Here is a 22668-nt window from a genome sequence, read left to right as displayed (position 1 = left end):
GTCAGATTATGAGTTGAGTAGGGTCGGTCATCATTTTAGGATGCCATTAATCGAAGCTAATCATTAGTCAATCAAACATTTCATAAACGGTTTATGGAATCACTATAACATGATAATATATCATTTGTAATGCATATTCAAACGATTCATAACAATTTGACATTCACTATAACATAATAGTAGACCCTTTGTAATACCCGTACAGACATTCCGTAATAGTTTGACATTCAATATACATAATAATAGATCATTTGTAATACTCGAACAAACAATCCGTAACAGTTTAGCATTCAGTATAACACAATAGTTTACCCTTTGTATTACTTATCTAACCATTCATTACAGTTAATGTTCAATACAACACAACAATAGATCCCTCGTAACACTCATACAAAAATTCATAACAATTTAGCATTATGTCTGCATAATAATAGATCCTTCACAATACTTATATAAACATTCGTGACAAATAACCTTCAGCATGATACAACGATAGATCATTCGTAATACTCATACAAAACTTTGTAACAATTTAGCACTATGTATGCACAATAATAGATCATTCGCAATACTCATATAACTATTCGTAACAATTAACATTCAGTATAATACAACGGTAGATCCTTTGTAATACTTATACAACCATTTGTGATAATTAACATTCAGTATAATACAATGGTAGATTCTTTGTAATGCTCATACACCATTCGTGACAGTTTAGCATTCCATATAGCACAACAATAGATCATTCGTAATATATTCACTTTAAAAACTAATGTTATGCTTAGAAGGGGGTGGAAATCACCTACTCGCTCCTTCCATGGGAAGTCCTTATCCGGTCACGGGTCGGGTCCCAGTCGCATCGCCTAACACATCAATGGTCACAAATCAGTTTATTTGCATTTCGGTAATCAAACAACTCATCACTATACAAATTTCAAGAACACACGTGTTCACATTCTAGCATTTTAATCATTGAACCGGTTCTGTTATGTAATTTTTCGCAGAACTTCGTCATCGAAACGGGTTCACTAGTGTTGTAGATTCGTCAGCGAACTGATTCACTGGAATACAAAATTGTCAGTGAAATTGGTTTGCTGGTGACGTAAACTCGTCAGCAAACTGATTTGCTGGAACACAGGATTCAGCAGCAAAAACTGATTTGCTGTTGACACCACCATTTGGCAGCGAAAATTGATCCGCTACTAACATCACACTTCGACAACGAAAATTGATTCGCTGCTGCCACCATAATTTGGCAGCGAAACTTGATTCGCTGTTGACACCACAACTCAACAACGAAACTGATTCGTTGCTAACTCCACAAATTCAACAGCAAAAACTAATTCGCTGTTGACATCATAATTCAGAATGAAAACTAATTCGCTGTTGACTCCTCAATTCGGCAGCGAAAACTGATTCTCTGCTGACACCACAATTCGGCAGCGAAAACTGATTCTCTAGTGACACCACAATTAAGCAGTGAAAATTGATTCTTTGTTGACACCATACTTCAACAACGAAACTGATTCGTTGCTGACTCCATAAATCCGGCATCGAGAACTAATTTGCTAGGAACAACATCCTTGGTGGAAATCACTAGCCTACCTTGGATATTGCTAACTCAGAAATCGTTGATGAAAACCGAGTCATTATCGACTCAGAAATCATCAATGCAATATACTTTCCCGGTTGACGTTGAAATCATCAGCATATATGGTTTTCAGTTGACGCATAAATTGTTGACAAAACTGAGTCACTACTGACTTAGAAATCATTAACGCAACCCCTATCACTACCAATTCAGAAATCGACAGCGGCAATGAAATTGTTTCTGGTTTCACCCCTTTGGTCATGCGCAAGGCTTACGTTAGGCTTCCTTCTACCAATATTTCTCACCCTAGGTGGGTCTAGAACCTCACTGAATCACACTCCATTAATTACTCATCATCAAACAACACAAATATCAACACATGTTCATTTAGCAAGGTTTTCCTCAATTCATCCCTTCCAACATCACTTTAAGTCCTCAATGGTATTATCCAAAATTCATCAATACAATTTATAGCAATTCAACTACATGTAAACAAGTCCCACATTTATGGTATTTCACACCAACTTATAGAGGTTCATTATGTGAGATTTCGTCAATGTTCCTATTCTTAACCGAAGCATACATGCCTCTTTCATCCAATCTTTCACATGCATTTTATCAAGTTTAACACAATAGTTATAGCCAGCAATATATCATACTCATACGTATAACCTTTTGCTTCCTAATTAAATAAGTTCATCCATTACACACACAAACTCAAGGCATCAACATGGAGTGAATTCAGTTCTGATTTCCACATGCTACTAAGGTTCGAATGATAGTACAATTCTGTTTATAACACTTTTTACAATATTTTCACAATCTCATCATTCATATATGCAGAAATGTTGTCATAAACACAAGCATAAGTTCTATTTTGGCTTCACATAATTGAGCAACTATAACAAGGATTATCTTTGATTTTATCCTTTTAATTCATGTTCTGTCTAACCCTCACTTTGGCTAGCCATCTCTCCAAGTTTATGCATTCAAAATTGTTCATTTCCTTTGTTAAGTGTTCTGGAATTAAGTCCCCCTATTCAGCCCCGTTTTTATCTCTCTTTCTAATCTAGACCTCCTCAACAGTTGATGTAAGAATCCTAGGCCATTTGCTTAAGTTTTTCTTCTTTCTTTCCAGTCCCAAACTCAAAAGAACAGTGGAGAAGGGTTCTGGTTCATACCCACGGTTTTCAATAACGTTAGGAAGGGATATGGTGGTCTGTTCATTTCTTTATGTCCAGCTTCTTCCTTCTCTCACCTGTTGTCCAACCAGCCCTATAGGTTTTTCTTTCTCCTTTTTTCTCCTTGTCCAAATCGTGAGGTATCCTTTAGTCAAGAGATGAAATGGGTCTTATCTCATGTTTGTTTTTACAGGTTCCAAGTGTAGTTTCAGAGGTATCTCTTTCTTTTTCTATCTGGTTTTCTCTTGTTCTTTTCTTCTGCAGCTTAATAGGCTTGCTACACCCTTCCTCCTTCCATGATTTTAGTCACCAACCTCACTCTCTAGGTATTCTTTAGCTCACACATTTAATGAAGGGGGCATGCAGTTAGATTAGGTCCAGTTTTCTGCAGAGAAGGGGCAGAGGAGCAAGAGCATGCAGCTGGACACATACAGTTGTTGTAGCTAGTCTTTAGGAAAGGAAGGGTCACCCTTTCTTTCTCCTTGTATTTATAGCCCTTATAAATATGTCGGGGTGTTTGGGGGTTGTTTTACCTTATCATTATCCCTCATTAAGTTATCCCAAAACCAGTTTTCCCCCATCTGAAGGCCTCTTAAGAGTAAACCAGTTTGGTCCTTTTAATTTTCTTTAGTGTTGGTTGGCCTTTTATTCAAGTTTCCGTTGGGATTTACATTTTTTTTTCTCCAAAGTTGGCCAGTTTTTCACCCCTTAATTCTTCCTAGTATGGTTCGGCCAAAGACAAGATTTGTCAGGTTTTACAAAACGCATGGATTCGTCAGTGCACCCAACTGTCGTTGACTTGGAAATCAGCATTGAAAATTGTGTCGCTGTCGATTCAGAAATTAGCAACAAAAAAAGGTGTCGCTGCCGACTCAGAGATTCGTAATGAAAATTGTGTTGCTACCGATCCAGAAATTAGCAACAAAAAAAGGTGTCGCTGCCGACTCAGAGATTCGTAATGAAAATTGTGTTGCTACCGATCCAGAAATCTGCAGCGAAAATTATGTCGCTGTTGATCCAAAAATCAGCAGGGAAAAACTATGTCGTTGCCGATACAAAAATCGACAGCAACGGTGAAGTCGTTTCTAGCTTTACTTTTTTTTATTTGTTAAGTGTTTACAGGTAAAGTCGAAAATCACATCGTAGTCTGGAGTTATGGACCCAAATATGAGACGATTGCTAACTATCTAGATAGACTAATAGAAGCCTTTGTAGAGAAGAGTAATAGCTTGACGCTAAAAGTTACCTCTGACTGATTTGAGCCATTCCTGTAGATTATGATTTGGCCCCTGTGCGGACAACTTAAACATCAAAACCAATGCATGAATCTACCCCAAAATTCCACGTAAATAGTCCAAATCTACTTACAATAAAATAAAAAGGACAAAGCATCTTCATAGTTAATAACCCCCTTCTCAGCTAAAAACCTTTTGTGCTGAGACTACCATTAAGCGGGAACCATATGAACACGTCGATTGATAAAGGGGCAAAACCTTTCCAAACCAAAATGGAAAAGGAAGGATCCGCTGAAGCAGAGAGGCTATCTAGCAATTAGCATCCTAAATAAATTGAATAAGTGTCGAAATTATGAAATTTTTATACCTTTATGTGAAGCTTCACCTTCAGAGAAGACTAGACCACGCTCCACCTCTGTAAATAAGCTTTCCCACATACAAAGCTCACGTGACCGAAAACTTCTCTTCTAAAACAGGTTGACTGAATTATCAGCCAGGCAGTACACATCTGCAAGGCTTATTGATTGCTGCAGAGAGAGATTATATAGTCTAGGAAATAAGATTTGAAGAGGGGTTGCAGTACCTAGCCAAGAATTGGTCCAAAACCAAATGTTCCTGCCATCACCCACCTTGAACCTAATGTTAGACTTGAGAGGAATGACTATGCTTTCATTTGTGGAGATAGTCGACACCATGTCACGCCAAGTTTAGGAAAGAGAACCGACAAACACAGGAAGTCCATTTGCAAAATTTGGCTGATATTTTTGAAGGATAAAGTCTTGCCAGCCTCCTACCACTCATTTGTCTAGACTTCAGAACCATTTAAAGAGCAAAGCCAAGTTTTTATGGTGCAAATATCCCAAGTCAAGACCACCAAAAGATTTACACTTGATGATCTTATGCCAAGCCACCTTGCAAATACCATGAGAGTTTGAAATACCATTCCAAAAAAAAAAGTGATTGATAGAAGATATGGCATTGATAATACCCTTTGACATAGGAAAAATAAACATATAATATAGAGGCAAAAAACTTAAAACATATCCTCCCAACCATGTTAGAATCTTTCCTTTCCAAGTACTCAACTTAGCTTTGATAGAAGACAACACTGGCTTCCAAGTAGAAAGCCTACTCGGATTGCCCACCAAGAGGCAACCTAGTCTACCTTAGAGTTTTCAAGGAGCAGTTGACAATGATCCGACAGTCACCTCGCATAACAGCAGAGAGTTAAAGTCTGGAATTAAAGATAAAAATCTGGAGTGGCAAAAGCCTTGTCAATGCGGCTCATGGATCCACCCCTATACCAAGTGAAACGATGGCTATGTGGATTGAATTCTATCAATTCACAGTCAGATAAGAAGCTGTGAAAAGATGTTAAACCTGAATGATTGAGGTAACCACTACTTCTCTCATGAGTAAAGGATTTCGTTGAAGTCACTTAACACCATCATTGACAATTCAAAAGCAAACTTAAGAATAGTAATGTCTTCCCGTTCTTACACATAAGATGCTACATAGACACCAACTACCATACAGGAAGACTTAACATTTGTGCCGCATGAATAAATCCACTGCCCCCTAAATTCAATGATATCCACCTCAAAGATAGAACTATCCCACATCACAATTATTCCTCCTGATTTGCCTATAGAGAAGCCTATTTAACATTTACAACATTTCACAGATTTCTGATGAAAGAGTTAGAAGAATTCCCACATTACAATTTATTAGCCTATTCTGGATGGAATTGTGTTTATTAGACATATCTAAACCACAACTGTTCCAAGCAAAGATATTAATAGAGAATAACTAAAAACCAAAACGAGGCATAGCTGAGCAAAACGGATCACTTACAGTTGGTTGATCGATGTCCATTCATCCACTTCTCTGGCAATATTGCTCCAGATTCCATCTTCATACGCTGTGAGATCCCGAGGATTCCCCAGACCCAGAGTAACTGCATCTTGTATCATTTCCTGAAACTCCTTTTCTTTATCAAAACCGTCAGCTTGATTATTATTGCAAATTATCTGATACTGAACATTCCCTTGCTGGATTCCCAAATTGAGGGAGTCTACGGAAACACTTTCTTCGGTTGTATTAGCTACCCTGCCACTTGCTGTCAACATTTTCAGTTTCCTTGTTTTGCTTCTAGCAGCCTTGTTTTTCCTTTTCGCATCTAAAGAGCCCTGCTGACTGCACTGAGTATTCAACGAGGCTGGTAAACAACCTCTGTACCCCTAACCTCTTCTTCCGTTGAGGCATGATTAGGATTCCTTTCTTCTCTTTCGTCTGCGGCTGACCTAGTAACAGGGGATAAGCTGGTGTCTTTCAGAGATGTATCCTTTTGAAGATCAGATATATTTGTTACAGGTAACTCAAGATCTTCAGCTGATATGCCATCATAAGCCAAAACACATCTATCTTTCTTCACTTTCTTCCTTTTATTATAGGAATATTTGGGACAAGTCTCTTAGTTCTTTTGAGTTTTTTTTTTGTTTCCCCAATTCCATCGCCTCTACTTCTTATGGGTCTGGAAGGTCATGTATGAATGTACGAAATCAGAGAAAGATGGTTGGTGCTTGTTGTAAAGCTGGTCTGAGTTCTTGGGTCTCATTGGCTTAGAAGAAGGGCTTGTTTCTTGGGCTGAAGAGATGTTAAGTACCGTAGCACATGACCTCACGGACTCATTAACAAGACTTGTTTCTTGGTTGAAGAGGTGTTATGACCTGTAACATGTTTTTTGGTAAGGCCCACTTCAATAATTGAATCATCTGAACTGTTGTCTCTATCCCTTGCCTCATTGTGTGTTTGCCATAAATTTATCATAGCATGACAGAACAAAGGATGGCTAGTATTGGGCAATGGACATTTGCTTATCTTTCGTCTGCAAACTATGCGTGTACTTTCCCTTAATTTCGGGAAATAAGCAAAAGGATTTGAAAGCTGTGTCAGTGTGATCCGGGTAGCTTATTTGTCCAGCGTGGCCTAGACAGAGGAGGAGAGAAGAGTCACTCTCCATATCCACCTCCTTATGCTCTGCAAAAACTGTATCCGTTGTACAACTCCACCTTGTACCCTTCTGAATTTGTATTCTCACTGCAGGACTCCTCATCTGAGACCCGAGTACCGGATGCATCCATTGAGTGCTTGATTGTAGTAAACAGGGGAATAAAATCTGGATTCAATTTGTTGACTAAGATTTCATATTCGTAGCCGTCAAGAATCAGTGATATCTGTTCGCGTAAGGTCACAAAAGAAGTCGTGTTTAGTAACGCCTTTACGTGTTTGGGTGGGAAATGTGTTGATTTTTTTTAATAAAATATATATATATTTTACTTTTAGAAGGTGTGATATGTGGTCTAAAAAAGTTAATACTTTTTTAAAAGAAACTACCACAACTTTCACTCAAACACATAAGCAAACCTTTACTAGACTGGCAATGTCGCATCCTACCATCTTCCCTGCGCGCTCAACAATTGTCTCAATACTTTTGCGGTTCCAACCTACCAACGGTAGTCCCAAAATGGACACCCAAACAAATCTATAGTGTCAGGTTTGGTTGTGTTGTTTGGCTTTTTTTTTTTTTTTTGGATCTTGAAGAGGTTGAAATCTGACTGGATTTGCATAAAGTTTGAACGAATCAAACCATATAAGGTTCATGCTATTGCGGATGTTTGTTTCTTTTAAAGGGGAGAGGAAAGAAACAAAACCAAATCGTCTTTCTCGTTATGTCTTTTTCTTGGAAACAAAGAGACTGGTGACGAAACCAATCTTTGAAAAAGTCTTTTGAGGTCATTGTAGCCTATCCAGGATGGGAGTCGTTCAAAGTAGAACTTTGAGAATTCAAAGGACAGGGGAGGTGTGTTAGAAAAGTGTTTGTTGTTTAGGGTGTTGTATGTGGGCTAAAACTGGTTTTTGAAAGCTCGGTTTAACGGGGGAGTAGAATGTTTTAGATGTTTAAAAAGGTGAGGGTGCATGGTAATCTACGAGAAGGTTCAGGGGCGAAGTTAGTATTATTAATATATAATATTTGTTTTAATTTATTGTACATGAATTGTAAGGATGAGATTAATATAACAAGATATAATATTTATTTTAATTTATTATTTATGAGTTGTAAGAAAAATCTGCATGATGTTTTATTCACATAACTTACTACAAATATATAATAATCTTTGTATAATGTAAAAGATATGGAGCAATACCAAATTGAGTCAAAGCAATAAAGTTAATTTCATCTTCATAATGTATCTATCATTTTAATGTTGTTGGTCTTTATACCTATCAAATACAAACATACAAAGTATATAAGAAACATTAGATAAAGCGAAACATTATTTTATGTTTGTTAAACTTTGAAATAAAGTAAAAAATAATGAAGAATGATTTTTACATATTTATTTTAATTGTACTCGTCGTTCTTTCATAGAATAGAAATCATCGATTATCATATCAATTGTGAATCTTTCAACAATTTCTTTTTCTATATAGACAATCAAATAATTTACAAGAAAATCATCCTTCATCCGATTGCAAGTCTTATTTTAACAATCTTCATCGCTGAAAAAGCTCGTTCAATAGTTGCTGTCGAAATAGGAAGAGTCAAAATAAACCGAATCAACTTGTGGATAAATTATTGATTTTTCTGTTTCAACCAATCCTTGACATAAATCAACAATTGATGACATATTCTTTAACTTTAGATGATTGGGTACATCAAGCTCATAATGTTGCAACTGAAATCTCAAATGAATTTTTTCTTGGTCAGAAAAATCTTCAGGATAGAACTTGTCAACAAGTAAGCATATATCTTAAACAATGAATAATTTATAGCTATTTCTAAGATCTAAAGTTGTGCTCAATTTAAGAAGCTCGATCGCCTGCTCATTGAATCTATTTTTTAGCTCTTGCAATTGTTGATCAATGATAGCTGTAAATATATCAACTCGGTAGTGATGTTCAACTATTACTGATTTTTTTTACGGCGAGATCGTCCCAGACTAGAAAAATAAGCATCCATATCAGGAACTTCAATGTCTTAATGCTTACAAAATGATGTCACTTCTTCTAAAAGAATTTCCCAACCATCTTCTCTTAACTTCTGAATTAAAGTCTTTGTGGTAGTCACCAAATGCATAACATTTAAAATGTCTTGAGATTTTTGTTGCAGGGCTTAACAAAGTATATCAGTAATTCCCATAATACTCTTCATTACATGTAAGATGAACGAAAAATCAAATGACATTAGCAACTTTATGAAAACGCCGCATCACCACGTTGAGAATAAGTAGATCCATCTAAAGCGAAGTTTTCAAGAACCAAGCAAGTTACCTCGTACATTTTTATCAAACTGCAAATTGATGTAAAGTGCGAGCTCCATCTGCTATCTTTAGGTCGTTGCAAACCACGTATTTGATTAACTCTTTTACCCATTTCAATCTCACCAATATCAACTAAATGTTCAATTGTAACTGCTTGAAAAGCCTGTCATTCATCATTATGCATACAAGAAGCACTAACAATGTTAATAATAAAAATCAAATTCTGAAAGAAAGTGTGAGCATCAGATATTTCTCTAGCTGTAGCAATAAGAGTCAATTGTAATTGATGAGCTAAGCAATGTACATAATATGCATAAGGGCAATCATTAATGAATAAAGCTTGCAAACCATTCCACTCTCCACACATATTACTAGCACCATCATACCCTTGGCCTCTAATATTTTGAACATCAAGATTGTGATGAGATAAAACAAAGGAAAAATCTCTTCCTCAAGAGTTGAAGCAGTTGTATCTTTGACATGAATTATATCCAAAAATCATTCTCGTATAAATCCACTTCTATCAACAAACCTAATAACAAGGGTCATTTGCTCTCTTCTAGATTCATCTCGAGTTTCATCAACAATTAAACAAAATCTTGCATCACCAATCTCATGACGAATTGAAGACTGTACATTTCTAGCAAAGACATGCAAAATTTCTTTTTGAATTTGATGTGAGGTGTATTTAGCATTTTGTGGAGCATTACCCAAAACAAGAGCACTTACTTGTTCATTGTATGATGTTAAAAGTTCTATCATTTAAAGAAAATTACCTCGGTTTTTTTATTCTAGACGTTCATCATGCCCTCTAAAAGCACATGATTGAAATGTGAGCCAATGAATAATATCTATTGAAGTTTTAATACACAATCGATTATTTAGAATTTCTTAAATAGTTTGCCTCTTAACTACCTTCTCAATATGACATGAGTGATTTTTCAAAATTTTCAAGCACCTGGTAGCAAATCTACAAGCTGAATTTAGACCTTTTCCCCATCATTAACTTTCTTTCAACAATTAAATTCTTTAACAGTAAATGTGTCTGATCCTGACTTTCTAGATGGTTTACTTGAAAATAAATAGCAAGGGAAACAAAATGCAGTATTTTTCTCCAAATATTCAAGCCACAGATAACTTTTGAACCAATAAGACATCAAAGGTTGATATAACCCCAAATTAATGTATGCCCTTCGAATTTCATCTTGTTGATTAATCGGGTATTTATAAATTTGAGAACGATTGCTTGGATCTCTAATTAAATGAGCAATGTCAATTCTAATAAGATGCTGCTCACTAATCAATGTAGGTTCATGGTTCAACTTAAAATCAAAACATATATTATGAAAAAAAATTGATAATTTTGGTGGCTCTGCTAAAAACAGAACATAAAAAAATCTAAGCATAAACAAAACAATCCAATAAAATATATCTAATTAATTAGAAAAAAATAACTATAACAAGAATCCAAAAAACAATTGGTAGAACTAGCAAATTTGAGGAAACAAAAGAGCAAAAATAGTAGAATTATATAAAAACCTCATCAAATTCTTAACAAACATCTCAAAACAAATCAAAAATATATTTTAAATTTGAGTTATCGATGTCCAATCACCTTATTTTATTTTATTTGATGAAAAATAAATTAATTAGTGACTTGCTTTAATCTTTTCACAGGAAAATTCCACTTGCGATTTGTATCTTTATTTCTATTTTGACAGGTTGCAGGGATTTATATTAGAGTTACAGGGAGAGAAGATAGCAAAGTACATTAGTAACTTTATATTTTTTTTTCTTTCCTCTTAGGTATCATCAAATCAAGAGTAAAGTTAAAAAATAGCAAATATATTTACAGTAAGAAGGCCCACCTTTTTAAAATAAAAAAATATTACACCTCCTCACACTTAATTATCGAGAAATAAAAAAATTGAAATGTCTCGAGATAGGTTGATAATAGTGTTTGCAGGTGTTTGAGAGGTGAGATTGGGTAAGGTAGGTTTGATCGAGATTGCAAGGGGCTTGGTTGGGGGAAGGGGAGGGTTTTTGGTTGAGAGCATTTTTTTCTGTTCTTGTTTTTTTAGTTTGGTTTTTTGGGGGAAAGGAGTTGTTTATATTAAATTTTTCTACCCAAATTGATATAATTACATTTTTCATTCTAAAAATATCGTTGAGATTTACAAGAATATAATTTTGGTTTTTATTAAAAAAATAAAATCTTTATTTTTTTAAAAAATTATGATTGATTAATTTTGAAATTTTTTATTTTTAAAAAATATTTTTGAGCAATTTTGAAAAATTTCTATTATATTTTTATATAACTAATGAAAAATGTAATTTTATCATTTTGGATAGAAAAAAATAATAAAAGGACATATTGGAGAATTGGGTATTATACAAGGATATAATAAACAAAATTAGAAACGTAAGCACATATTGAAGACTTATCTAATTATATAAAAATAAATTGAAATATTTACCCAGTATTTGACGAACAAAATGCCTCCATGGAAACTCATGTGCTTATAACAAAACAATTTCCAAATAGGTGGCATATATCCTAAAGCTAGCCTCAATTGATAAATTTTTGTGTTTTGCCCATTAACCAACGTCCCTCATTTCCCTCCCTTCAACATAAATAAAACTAAAATAGAAGAGAACTTTGAATTGGTCTTGTGAAACAGATCAGCAGGGAAGACACACTAGCTTCTGAAAGGGGTGTGAGTAAAGTCTTAGGGGTAATTGATTAGTACTTAAAAGTGCATTTTTATCAAGGTTTTATATCATCATTTTGCACTTGAAGTATCAATAACTCCTTAACTAAAGCGTGTTTTATAATAACATATCTAATTATATAAGATACCTTTAATTTATGGTAAATGTTCATCTTAAATGCAGGCCTATCACATAAATGAAAAAATTGATTGATGAGTTGAAGTACTGAAATTGAAAGGACAAAAAGATGGCCAAAGAGATGCTGGTGCAGTCCAAACTGGAACACAGTTCGGTAATTGGGTCATATCTGGAGCTGTAGATCTTGGATTTAGGTCCATTTTATATGGATGGAAAGATAAGACATAGGCCTACAACTTTCATGTGGAGCCCAAGATTTAACAAGGCCGTTTTCAAGTCCAAATTGTAGCAACAAAGAAGAAGTCTGAATCTGTCCTGCAGCCCAGACACTATTCAGTGTTCAGCCCATATCTCGAGTTCTAGAAGTCCAAATAATCTCAAATGTTTACCCTGGAAAGATGAGACAATTTCCTAGAACTTTCATGATTGAAGTCTGTCCAAATTATGATGTTATCAATGACGTTTTTGGCAGACAAGAAGATAAGAATTGTCACCAAGTCAAGATGTGGCCACCCACTCATCAATTAGTCAACAAATCAATAGTTTCAAATTTTGGCCTATAAAAGGAGGCATTTGCCATGTATTTAGGCATCTTGGTGTTGAGATCAAGATCATGCTCTTGCTTTCTCTCTTTGTGTTGGTTATGCTTTGCTTTCATTAATATTAAGTTTATGCCTTTCATTTCCTTTCCTTTACTTAGTTAACTTTTATCTTACTTATGTTCTTATCTTGTTTATTTATGTTTCTTTCTTTCATTATGTCTAGCTAAGTTAATTATGTCAAGGTGAAAAGGTTACACTAATGGTGTAAGGATAAGTATAATATAAACTCAACATGGACTTTAATGTTGGATACTAACATGCTTTATATTTGTTATCTTATTCACTTTTGATACTTTGCTTGTTAAATGGTTAATCTAGATTTATATTGTATAAAACTTGGTACAAAAAATACTTGGCACTTTCATAGCCCATACTGTATGGTATAACCGACACCTGAGCTATGAAAGGAACTTGATTTGTTGTCAACATAAGTTATAATCATGAATGCCTGAAAACATTTACAAGTATTAGCATTATTCGAATAAGATAGCTAATGTAATCATGTTAACAATTTATAATCTGATTGGAACCTCCTTATGTGTGGTTTCCAATTGAATAATAAGAGTTTATACTATACTTGTTTGAAGTACCATTAGTGGATCCTCTAACCTTGACATTTGTTGTTATCATTGTTTAATCCTTACGTTAATCTTCCATCTCAAAATTCTCATCAACTTCTTCTTCTTCATCTTTATTATTATCATTATTAATAGTATTATTGGTATTATTATTATTATTACTATTACTATTACTATTACTAGTATTACTACTACTATTATTATTGTTGTTGTTGTTACTATTGTTGTTATATTATTGTTGCTTATAATTTATACAAGTAACCTCCCTGTGGTTCGACCCCGATATTGCCGGGTTATTTATTACTTCGACACTCCTGCACTTGGGAAAAGACATCAATCTTTTGGTCGTGTCAAGGTTTTGGCGCCGTTGCCGGGGAGGTAAATTATTGTACAAATTATAGTATTTATTTTATTTTCTCTTTTCTCTTTTCTCTTTTCTTGTATCTAACTTTGTTTCTTTTGTTTTGTTTCTCTTTCTTTTATTTGCTTCTTCTTTTTATTCTCTTCTTACACGTGCATGAGAGTGTGGTCACGTACATTAAGTGGTAGACTTTGTAGGGTATCCTCATCATTTTCAGAAAATATAGCTGAAGAAGATAACCAATCGCTTCATAATGAGAATAATGAGAATATCCGGGTTAGAACTCTTAGAGACCACATGAATCCCACAAGAACAAGTGCACCCTCATGCATAGTTTTTCCTCCTGATGCATCTCATTTTAATTTTAAGACAGGCATTATTCAATTTTTACCATCTTTTCATGGCTTAGATTTAGAAAATCCATACTTGCATTTAAGGGAAATTGAGGAGGTTTGCAACACGTTTAATGACTCAAATTGTAGCATGAACACCATTAGATTGAAGCTTTTTCCTTTTTCATTAAAAGATAAAGCTAAAACATGGCTACAAAATTTGAGACTTGGATCCATTCGTGCTTGGGATGAAATGCAACAACAATTTTTAAAGAAGTTTTTTCCATCTCACAGAACAAACTCTTTCAAAAGACAAATCATTACTTTTTCTCAAAAACCAGGAGAAACATTTTACCAATGTTGGGATAGGTATCGAGACTTGCTTAATACTTGCCCCCATCATGGTTTTGAAACATGGAGATTAGTTTCACATTTTTATGAAGGGTTAACTCCTAGAGATAGACAAATGGTTGAATTGATGTGCAATGAAACTTTTGAGGATAAAGACCCTAATGAAGCAATGGAGTACTTAGATTTGCTAGCTGAAAATGCGCAAAATTGGGACACTACAGGAACTTATGAGGCACCAAGTAAAACCCAACCTCATACATCTAGTGGGGGTATGTACAACCTTAGGGATGATCATGACCTCCAAGCCAAGTTTGCATCTTTAGCTAGAAAAGTTGAGGCACTAGAATTAAAAAAGAGTGGTCAACTAAAATCTGTTCAAGATATTGCATGTCAAATCTGTGAAACCAACGAACATTCAACCAATGACTGTCCAACCTTGCCTTCTTTTAAAGAATGTCTCCATGAACAAGCCCATGCATTAAACAGTTTTCAAAGGCCCAACCATAACCCCTATTCGCAAACATATAACCCTGGTTGGAGAAATCATCCAAATTTCAGTTGGAAGAGTGAGAACAATAATGCTCAAACTTCACAGCCACCGTTTCAAGCACACCATAATTTCTAAAATTCTCATGGATATGCACCTCCTTATGCTCCACCTCCTAGAAGAAATCTTGAGGAAACATTGCATGCATTTATGGAAAAGCAAGAGGCAATTAACACTCAACTTGCTCAAAGCATGACAGATTTTAAAGATACTCTTGCAAAATTGACATCTGCTCTCAGTTTCCAAGAGAAAGGTAAGTTTCCATCTCAACCACAACAAAATCCCAAGGGGCAATACAATGTGAATGCAAGTAGTTCTGGAAGCCAACACATAGATCACATAAAATCAGTCATCACTCTTCGTAATGGTAAGGTTATTGAAAAACCCATTCTTGAACCTTGTGAGAATGATGATGAATCAATCTCTGAGGGTAAGGAAGGGGTTGAATCTGATCATTGCAAAGAAAAGACTGATTCTCCGCCAGCACTTCCATTTCCTCATGCCATGACTAAACAAAGGAAAGTCAATCACAACTCTGAAATCTTTGAAACTTTCAAACAGGTAAGGATCAATATACCTTTGCTGGATGCTATTAAACAGGTTCCTTCTTATGCTAAATTTTTAAAAGATCTGTGCACTGTGAAGAGAAAACTGAATGTGAAAAAGAAAGCCTTTTTAGCCGAACAAGTAAGTGCCATTCTTCAGAACAATAATGCTTTGAAATATAAAGACCCTGGTTGTCCTACAATTTCTTGCTTTATTGGAAAACATAAAATTGAAAAAGCCTTACTTGATCTTGGAGCTAGTGTGAATTTACTTCCATATTCAGTTTTTCAAAGTCTCAATCTAGGTGAGTTAAAACCAACTTCTGTGACTCTTTTACTTGCCGATAGATTTATAAAAGTGCCTAGAGGAATAGTTGAAGATGTGTTAGTACAAGTTGATAAATTCATTTATCCTGTGGATTTTATTATCTTGGACACACAACCTGTTGAAACATGTAATTCATTTTCTGTTATTTTAGGGCGCCCATTTCTTGCAACTTCTAATGAATTGATTAATTGTAGGAATGGACTGATGAAGCTATCTTTTGGAAACATGACATTGGAGATGAATATTTTCAACATTTGCAAGCAACCTGGAGATGATAATGATTTACAGGAAGTGGACTTTACTGAAAAATTAGTTCATGATCAATTTCAAACCACTTCCAGTGAAATTGAGATTGATGAATCTAATGATTTGCAAATGGTCTATTTTCAGGAAGAATCAAAGGCAAGTAATTGGAGACCACAAATTGAGGAATTGCCGCCACGATCAATTGAGCCAATACCTTCAAGTGTTCAACCACCAAAACCTGATCTGAAGCCGTTACCCCTCAATCTCAAATACTCATTTTTGGGAGAAAATGAAACTTTTCCGGTAATAATCTCTTCCAAACTTAATGCACAGCAAGAAGGTAAGTTATTACAAACTCTGAAAATGCACAAAAATGCATTAGGATGGACCATAGCTGACATAAAAGGAATTAGTCCTTTGATTTGCACTCACAGGATTTATTTGGAGGAAAATGCTAAACCCTCTAGAGAAATGCAACGAAGGCTTAATCCTAATATGAAAGAAATAGTGAAAAATGAAGTCATTAAGCTTCTAGATAATGGAATCATTTATCCTATTTCTGACAGCAAATGGGTAAGTCCTACCCAAGTGGTACCTAAGAAGTCTGGAGTCACTGTGATAACAAATGAAAAAAATGAGTTAATTCCAACTAGGACTATTACTGGTTGGCGCATGTGTATTGATTATAGAAAACTTAATTCAATGACTAGAAAAGATCATTTTCCTTTACCTTTTATGGATCAAATTCTAGAAAGAGTTGCAGGTCATGAATTTTATTGTTTCCTAGATGGCTATTCAGGCTACAACCAAATTGAAATTGCATTAGAAGATCAAGAGAAAACTACTTTCACATGTCCATTTGGTACTTTTGCATATCGAAGAATGCCTTTCGGATTATGTAATGCACCAGCCACGTTTCAAAGATGCATGCTTAGTATATTCAGTGATATGGTTGAACGTGTTCTTGAGATTTTTATGGATGATTTTTCTGTTTTTGGTGATTCATTTGATGATTGTTTGACTAACTTAGAAAAGGTTTTGAGCAGGTGTGAAGAGAAGAATCTTGTACTGAATTGGGAAAAATGTCACTTTATGGTAACAGACGACATTGTATTTGGTCACATTGTTTCATCAAAAGGAATTGAGGTTGACAAATCTAAAATCGAGTTAATTGCTAACTTGCCAACACCAAAATCTATTAAAGATGTTAGATCATTCTTAGGACATGCTGGTTTTTATAGAAGGTTCATTAAAGATTTTAGTGTGATATCTAAGCCCTTGAGTAGCCTTCTAACAAAGGATAATATTTTTGAATGGACTGAACATTATGAAGAAGCCTTTGTTAAACTTAAAAACCTGCTTACTTCTGCTCCTGTCATTCAACCTCCTAATTGGTCATTACCTTTTGAAATAATATGTGACGCTAGTGACTATGTCGTGGGTGCTGTCTTGGGACAAAGAAAAGATAAGAAACCCTATGTGATTTACTATGCAAGTAAAACTTTGAATAGTGCTCAAATGAATTACACCACCACTGAAAAAGAATTACTTGCAGTAGTATTTGCATGTGAAAAATTCAGGTCTTATCTTGTTGGCTCACCTGTTGTTGTTTTTACTGATCATGCAGCATTGAAATATCTTCTTTCTAAGGCTAGATTGGTTCGGTGGATTTTGTTACTTCAAGAATTTGACATCACAATCAAAGACAAGAAAGGCACCGAAAATGTTGTCGCCGATCATTTGTCAAGATTGACAACAGATTCAAAATCTGACATCACACCAATCGATGACTACTTTCCTGATGAATCTTTATTTTCTGTCTCTACGATGCCTTGGTTTGCTAATATTGTTAATTTTCTTGTTTCAGGACAATTGCCAGCTCATTGGAGTACCCAGGATAAAAGAAAGTTCTTGATCGAAGTAAAGAACTTTTATTGGGATGACCCTTGATTATTCAAATATTGTTCTGATCAAATATTTCGAAGATGCATTCCTGACAATGAGGTAAGTAGTGTCATTAAATTTTGTCATTCTGAGGCATGTGGGGGCCATTTCTCATCAAGAAAGACAACTGTAAAAATCTTACAATGCGAATTTTACTGGCCCACCATGTTCAAGGACTCACATGCATTCTGTAAGATTTGTGAAAATTGTCAAAAGTTGGGATCTATTTCAAAACGTCACATGATGCCTTTAAATCCTATTCTTGTCATTGAGATCTTTGACTGTTGGGGTATAGATTTCATGGGTCCATTTCCTTCATCATTTGGTTTCGTGTACATATTAGTCGCAGTAGATTATGTTTCAAAATGGATAGAAGCAATTCCAAGTCGAAACAATAATCACAAAACAGTGATAAAATTCTTGAAAGAAAATATTTTGAGTCGATTTGGAATCCCTCGAGCCATGATAAGTGATGGTGGAACACATTTCTGCAACAAGCCATTTGAGTCTTTAATGAAGAAATATGGAATCACTCACAAAGTTGCCACCCCTTATCATCCTCAGACTAGTGGACAGGTAGAGCTTGCTAATAGGGAGATCAAACAAATCTTCGAGAAAACAGTGAACCCTAATAGGAAAGACTGGTCTTTAAGACTTAATGATGCACTTTGGGCTTATCGAACTGCTTATAAAATATCATTAGGTATGTCACCTTATATACTAGTCTATGGAAAACCTTGTCACTTGCCTGTGGAACTTGAACATAAAGCTTATTGGGCTATTAAAGCTTTTAATTCAAACCTTGATGATGCTGGTCAACTACGAAAATTACAAATAAATGAGCTTGAGGAAATAAGAAATGATGCATATGAAAATTCAAGAATTCATAAAGCAAGAATCAAAGAGTTGCATGACAAGAAAATATTGAGAAAAACATTCAATGTTGGTCAAAAAGTCTTGCTTTATAATTCTCGACTCCATTTATTTCCTGGAAAACTAAGATCAAGATGGAGTGGTCCTTTCATTATGAAACATGTGTATCCATATGGGGCCTGTGATATCGAGAATCCAAAGAATGACAATGTTTTCAAGGTAAATGGACATCGTTTGAAAGTCTACTTTGATAATTTTTCAGTTGAAAATGACTCGATTGAATTGAGTGATCCTGTATATAAAGATTGATTCGTTTTCTCACATTGTTTTGTGTTTCATTTTGCTAGTTTCTCTCACCCCGGTCAAAAGGCGGATAACGGTACTCCGTGACTTAAGTCGGTTCTTTCAGTTTCCTATAATAACTGATATTTGTATATATTTGTGCAATTTTTTGCTCTTTCTCTCTTCTTTGAATCTCTTCTCCAATTCTCATTTCAAAATGGACATCATTCTTGAAAAAATGAAAAAGTACTTTCCCGCTCTGCCTCAGAATGCGATTACAAAAATTTACCGTGCTAGGTGTGCAAGATTGAAGTTGTTAATGGATCATGGAATTCCTGAAGATATACGCTGGCTGATTGAAGCAAAGGTCCGATTATCAGCTGTGGAACAGGAATTTCTAACATCTTCGGCACGACAAATCATAATCTCTGCTGCTACTGTTGAACAATTGATCGACAAACTACAATCTTTCACCCCTGTAATTGATCCTTCCATGAGTCGCATAAATTGGTCAACTACAGAAAGCCGTAAAAAGCTTAGATTGGATTTGAGCCTTCGTAAAAAGCCATAAATTGGTTTTATTTCTAGCATAGTATTTTGTTCTGTTATTTCTTATATTTTTAAGTGTGTTTCAGGTTTGTCAGTGTTCGTTGTTTCAAGTGATGTCTTCTATACTCTATCTTTCTACCTTAGGACATTGAGGATAATGTCTCGTTTTGGTTGGGGGGAGAGGGTAGTAGTAATTAAAAAAAAAAACTAACCAACTAACTGTTTTTATTTTTAAAAACCATTTGGCAAAACTGTTATTACTAGGATGGCAGAGTAAGGGGGAATGACTCTTGAGACGCATCTTAGTAAACATTTTCTAATGGTTATTTGCAATATTCATAACAAGGCCTATTAGAATACTTCTTGAAATATTCAGGTTTACAAACTCTCGCATTGTTATCACTTGGTTCTGCTCATATACTCATTTAACAAATATTCTTAAACCTTCATTTTCACACACACACTTTAACATATGATTGTGGGTTGCACATTGGATTATTACATTATTTATGTTCTTTTGTTAAAGGTAACAACTAAGGGATAGGGATAGTCTATAATTTGCAAAAAAAAGAAGAAGAAGAAGAAGAAGAAAATGATGATAATAAAAACGTAGATAAGTTTGATTTCGTAGCCTCCCTAACCTAAGCAATTAAGACCGAAGGGGTGTTTTAACACCTAATACCCTAAAGTCAACTGACTTGGGAGCTATTGGCCCAAAACTTGTTACATGGGTTATGGAGAAAAGCTTAAGGGAATCAAACATTGCACTATCTATGTATCAGTATCTGCAACCCGAGTTACTAAGCTCGTAGGGGTGTCTCAACACCTAATGCCCTAAGACCAACTGGTCTGGGAGTCATTAGCCGAAAGCTCGTTACATGGGTTAAAGATGCATTGTGTTTTAAGTTATATGTATAGATATTAAAAAAAAAAGAGTAAAATAAAATAAAATAATCCCAACCCAAGGAAGTTAACCTTAAACATTAGAACAAAATATTGTTTTCTTCCAATAAAAGCCCCATCATCTATGTTTCATACCTTGAGCACATAACAAGGAAGGTTTATTAATATTTTGTTTAAGAGGTATTGAGCAGATATATAAATTTAATGAGAGTTTGTTTATCTGGATAGATTAATGGAAGTTGAATGATGAATGCCTTGCTTTGTGGAATTTGCAAATTGTTTTTCTATTTTAACGCTTTAATTACTAGGGCCTAGTAATAAGCTGGTTGGGGGGTGTGATTAGTACTTAAAAGTGCATTTTTATCAAGGTTTTATATCATCATTTTGCACTTGAAGTATCAATAACTCCTTAACTAAAGCGTGTTTTATAATAACATATCTAATTATATAAGATACCTTTAATTTATGGTAAATGTTCATCTTAAATACAGGCCTATCACATAAATGAAAGAATTGATTGATGAGTTGAAGTACTGAAATTGAAAGGACAAAAAGATGGCCAAAGAGATGCTGGTGCAGTCCAAACTGAAACACAGTTCGGTAATTGGGTCATATCTGGAGCTGTAGATCTTGGATTTAGTTCCATTTTATATGGATGGAAAGATAAGACATAGGCCTACAACTTTCATGTGGAGCCCAAGATTTAACAAGGCCGTTTTCAAGTCCAAATTATAGCAACAAAGAAGAAGTCCGAATCTGTCCTGCAGCCCAGACACTGTTCAGTGTTTAGCCCATATCTCGAGTTCTAGAAGTCCAAATGATCTCAAATGTTTACCCTGGAAAGATGAGACAATTTCGTAGAACTTTCAGGATTGAAGTCTGTCCAAATTATGACGTTATCAATGATGTTTTTAGCAGACAAGAAGATAAGAATTGTCACCAAGTCAAGATGTGGCCACCCACTCATCAATTAGTCAACAAATCAATAGTTTCAAATTTTGGCCTATAAAAGGAGGCATTTGCCATGTATTTAGGCATCTTGGTGTTGAGATCAAGATCATGCTCTTGCTTTCTCTCTTTGTGTTGGTTATGCTTTGCTTTCATTAATATTAAGTTTATGCCTTTCATTTCCTTTCCTTTACTTTGTTAACTTTTATCTTACTTATGTTCTTATCTTGTTTATTTATGTTTCTTTCTTTCATTATGTCTAGCTAAGTTAATTATGTCAAGGTGAAAAGGTTACACTAATGGTGTAAGGATAAGTATAATATAAACTCAACATGGATTTTAATGTTGGATGCTAACATGCTTTATATTTGTTATCTTATTCACTTTTGATACTTTGCTTGTTAAATGGTTAATCTGGATTTATCACTACAACATTATCCAGTTTTACCGACGGACCAATTTCGTCGGTGACAGTAATGAAATCCGTCGGTGAAAATAATACCGACGGACTCACCGACGTACCACGTCCGTCGGTAAAATGGTCGTCGGTAAATCCCATTTCCGTCGCTAATGCTGTCGCAAATAAAAAAAACCACCTACCGATGGAAACACCGACGGTTTACAGACGGATACGCCCGCGCCAAAAAAAAAGTTTCCCGCGGGAACATTACCGACAGAATAAATTCGTCGGTAATTTCAAGGGTAATTACCGACGGCATTACCGACGGCAAATCTGTCGGTAATTATGGCATGGCTGGTAATTTTGTTGCAACTCTCTGTGTAATACCGACGGATTATATCCGTCGGTGATGCCGTCGGTAATGATGGCATGGATGGTAATTGTTCGGCAACTCTCTGTTAAATACCGACGGATAGTATCCGTCGGTATATCCGTCGGTAGTTATTTAAAATATATATAAAAAATAATTTATTAATTGTAAAAAACCTTAATAAACAAATAGAAATGCATTAAACATTAATAATGTAAAAGTAATGTTAAATAATATTCATTACAAATTTAATGTGTTTAAAAAGCAAAATTAAACTAGAATAGCGGCGGAGCTGGAGGAGGAGGCGGAGCTGGAGGAGGAGGTT

The 22668-nt window shown here is 35.0% G+C and overlaps 1 protein-coding gene and 1 pseudogene across 4 annotated transcripts; one reads left to right on the top strand and one right to left on the bottom strand.

The window, feature by feature from the left end:
• Positions 1 to 545: 545 nt before the first annotated feature.
• Positions 546 to 7095, bottom strand: LOC133688705 (uncharacterized). 4 transcript variants are annotated; one of them, XR_009841192.1, is made up of 4 exons: positions 5865 to 7090; positions 4378 to 4921; positions 4022 to 4064; positions 546 to 866 (listed from the first exon to the last, which is right to left on the bottom strand). XR_009841192.1 is itself a non-coding variant. In XM_062108279.1 (2 exons), exons 1-2 carry the CDS (start codon positions 6137 to 6139, stop codon positions 806 to 808), a joined length of 336 nt encoding a protein of 111 aa, XP_061964263.1. In that variant the 5' UTR covers positions 6140 to 7095; the 3' UTR covers positions 546 to 805. The 4 variants fall into 4 exon arrangements, 1 of the variants encoding a protein (XP_061964263.1); XR_009841191.1 differs by lacking the exon at positions 5865 to 7090 and having other exon boundaries at positions 4378 to 5849; XR_009841190.1 differs by lacking the exons at positions 4022 to 4064; positions 5865 to 7090 and having other exon boundaries at positions 4378 to 5849.
• Positions 7096 to 15090: 7995 nt separating this feature from the next.
• On the top strand, positions 15091 to 19104 carry LOC133690016 (uncharacterized; annotated as a pseudogene).
• The last annotated feature ends 3564 nt before the right edge of the window (positions 19105 to 22668 follow it).

Source organism: Populus nigra, chromosome 3 (genome assembly GCF_951802175.1).
Source record: "Populus nigra chromosome 3, ddPopNigr1.1, whole genome shotgun sequence".
NCBI lineage: Eukaryota > Viridiplantae > Streptophyta > Magnoliopsida > Malpighiales > Salicaceae > Populus > Populus nigra.
Note: the sequence above shows the minus strand (reverse complement) of the source record. Positions and strands in the feature narration are given on the sequence as shown.

Excerpts from the sequence above, each read along its gene's own strand:
- LOC133688705 (XM_062108279.1), bottom strand. The coding sequence starts at position 6,139 with ATGTTGACAGCAAGTGGCAGGGTAGCTAATACAACCGAAGAAAGTGTT. Across the intron at positions 867-5,864 it reads TGGACATCGATCAACCAACT|GCGATGCGACTGGGACCCGA; the intron begins GTAAGTGATCCG and ends TTGATGTGTTAG.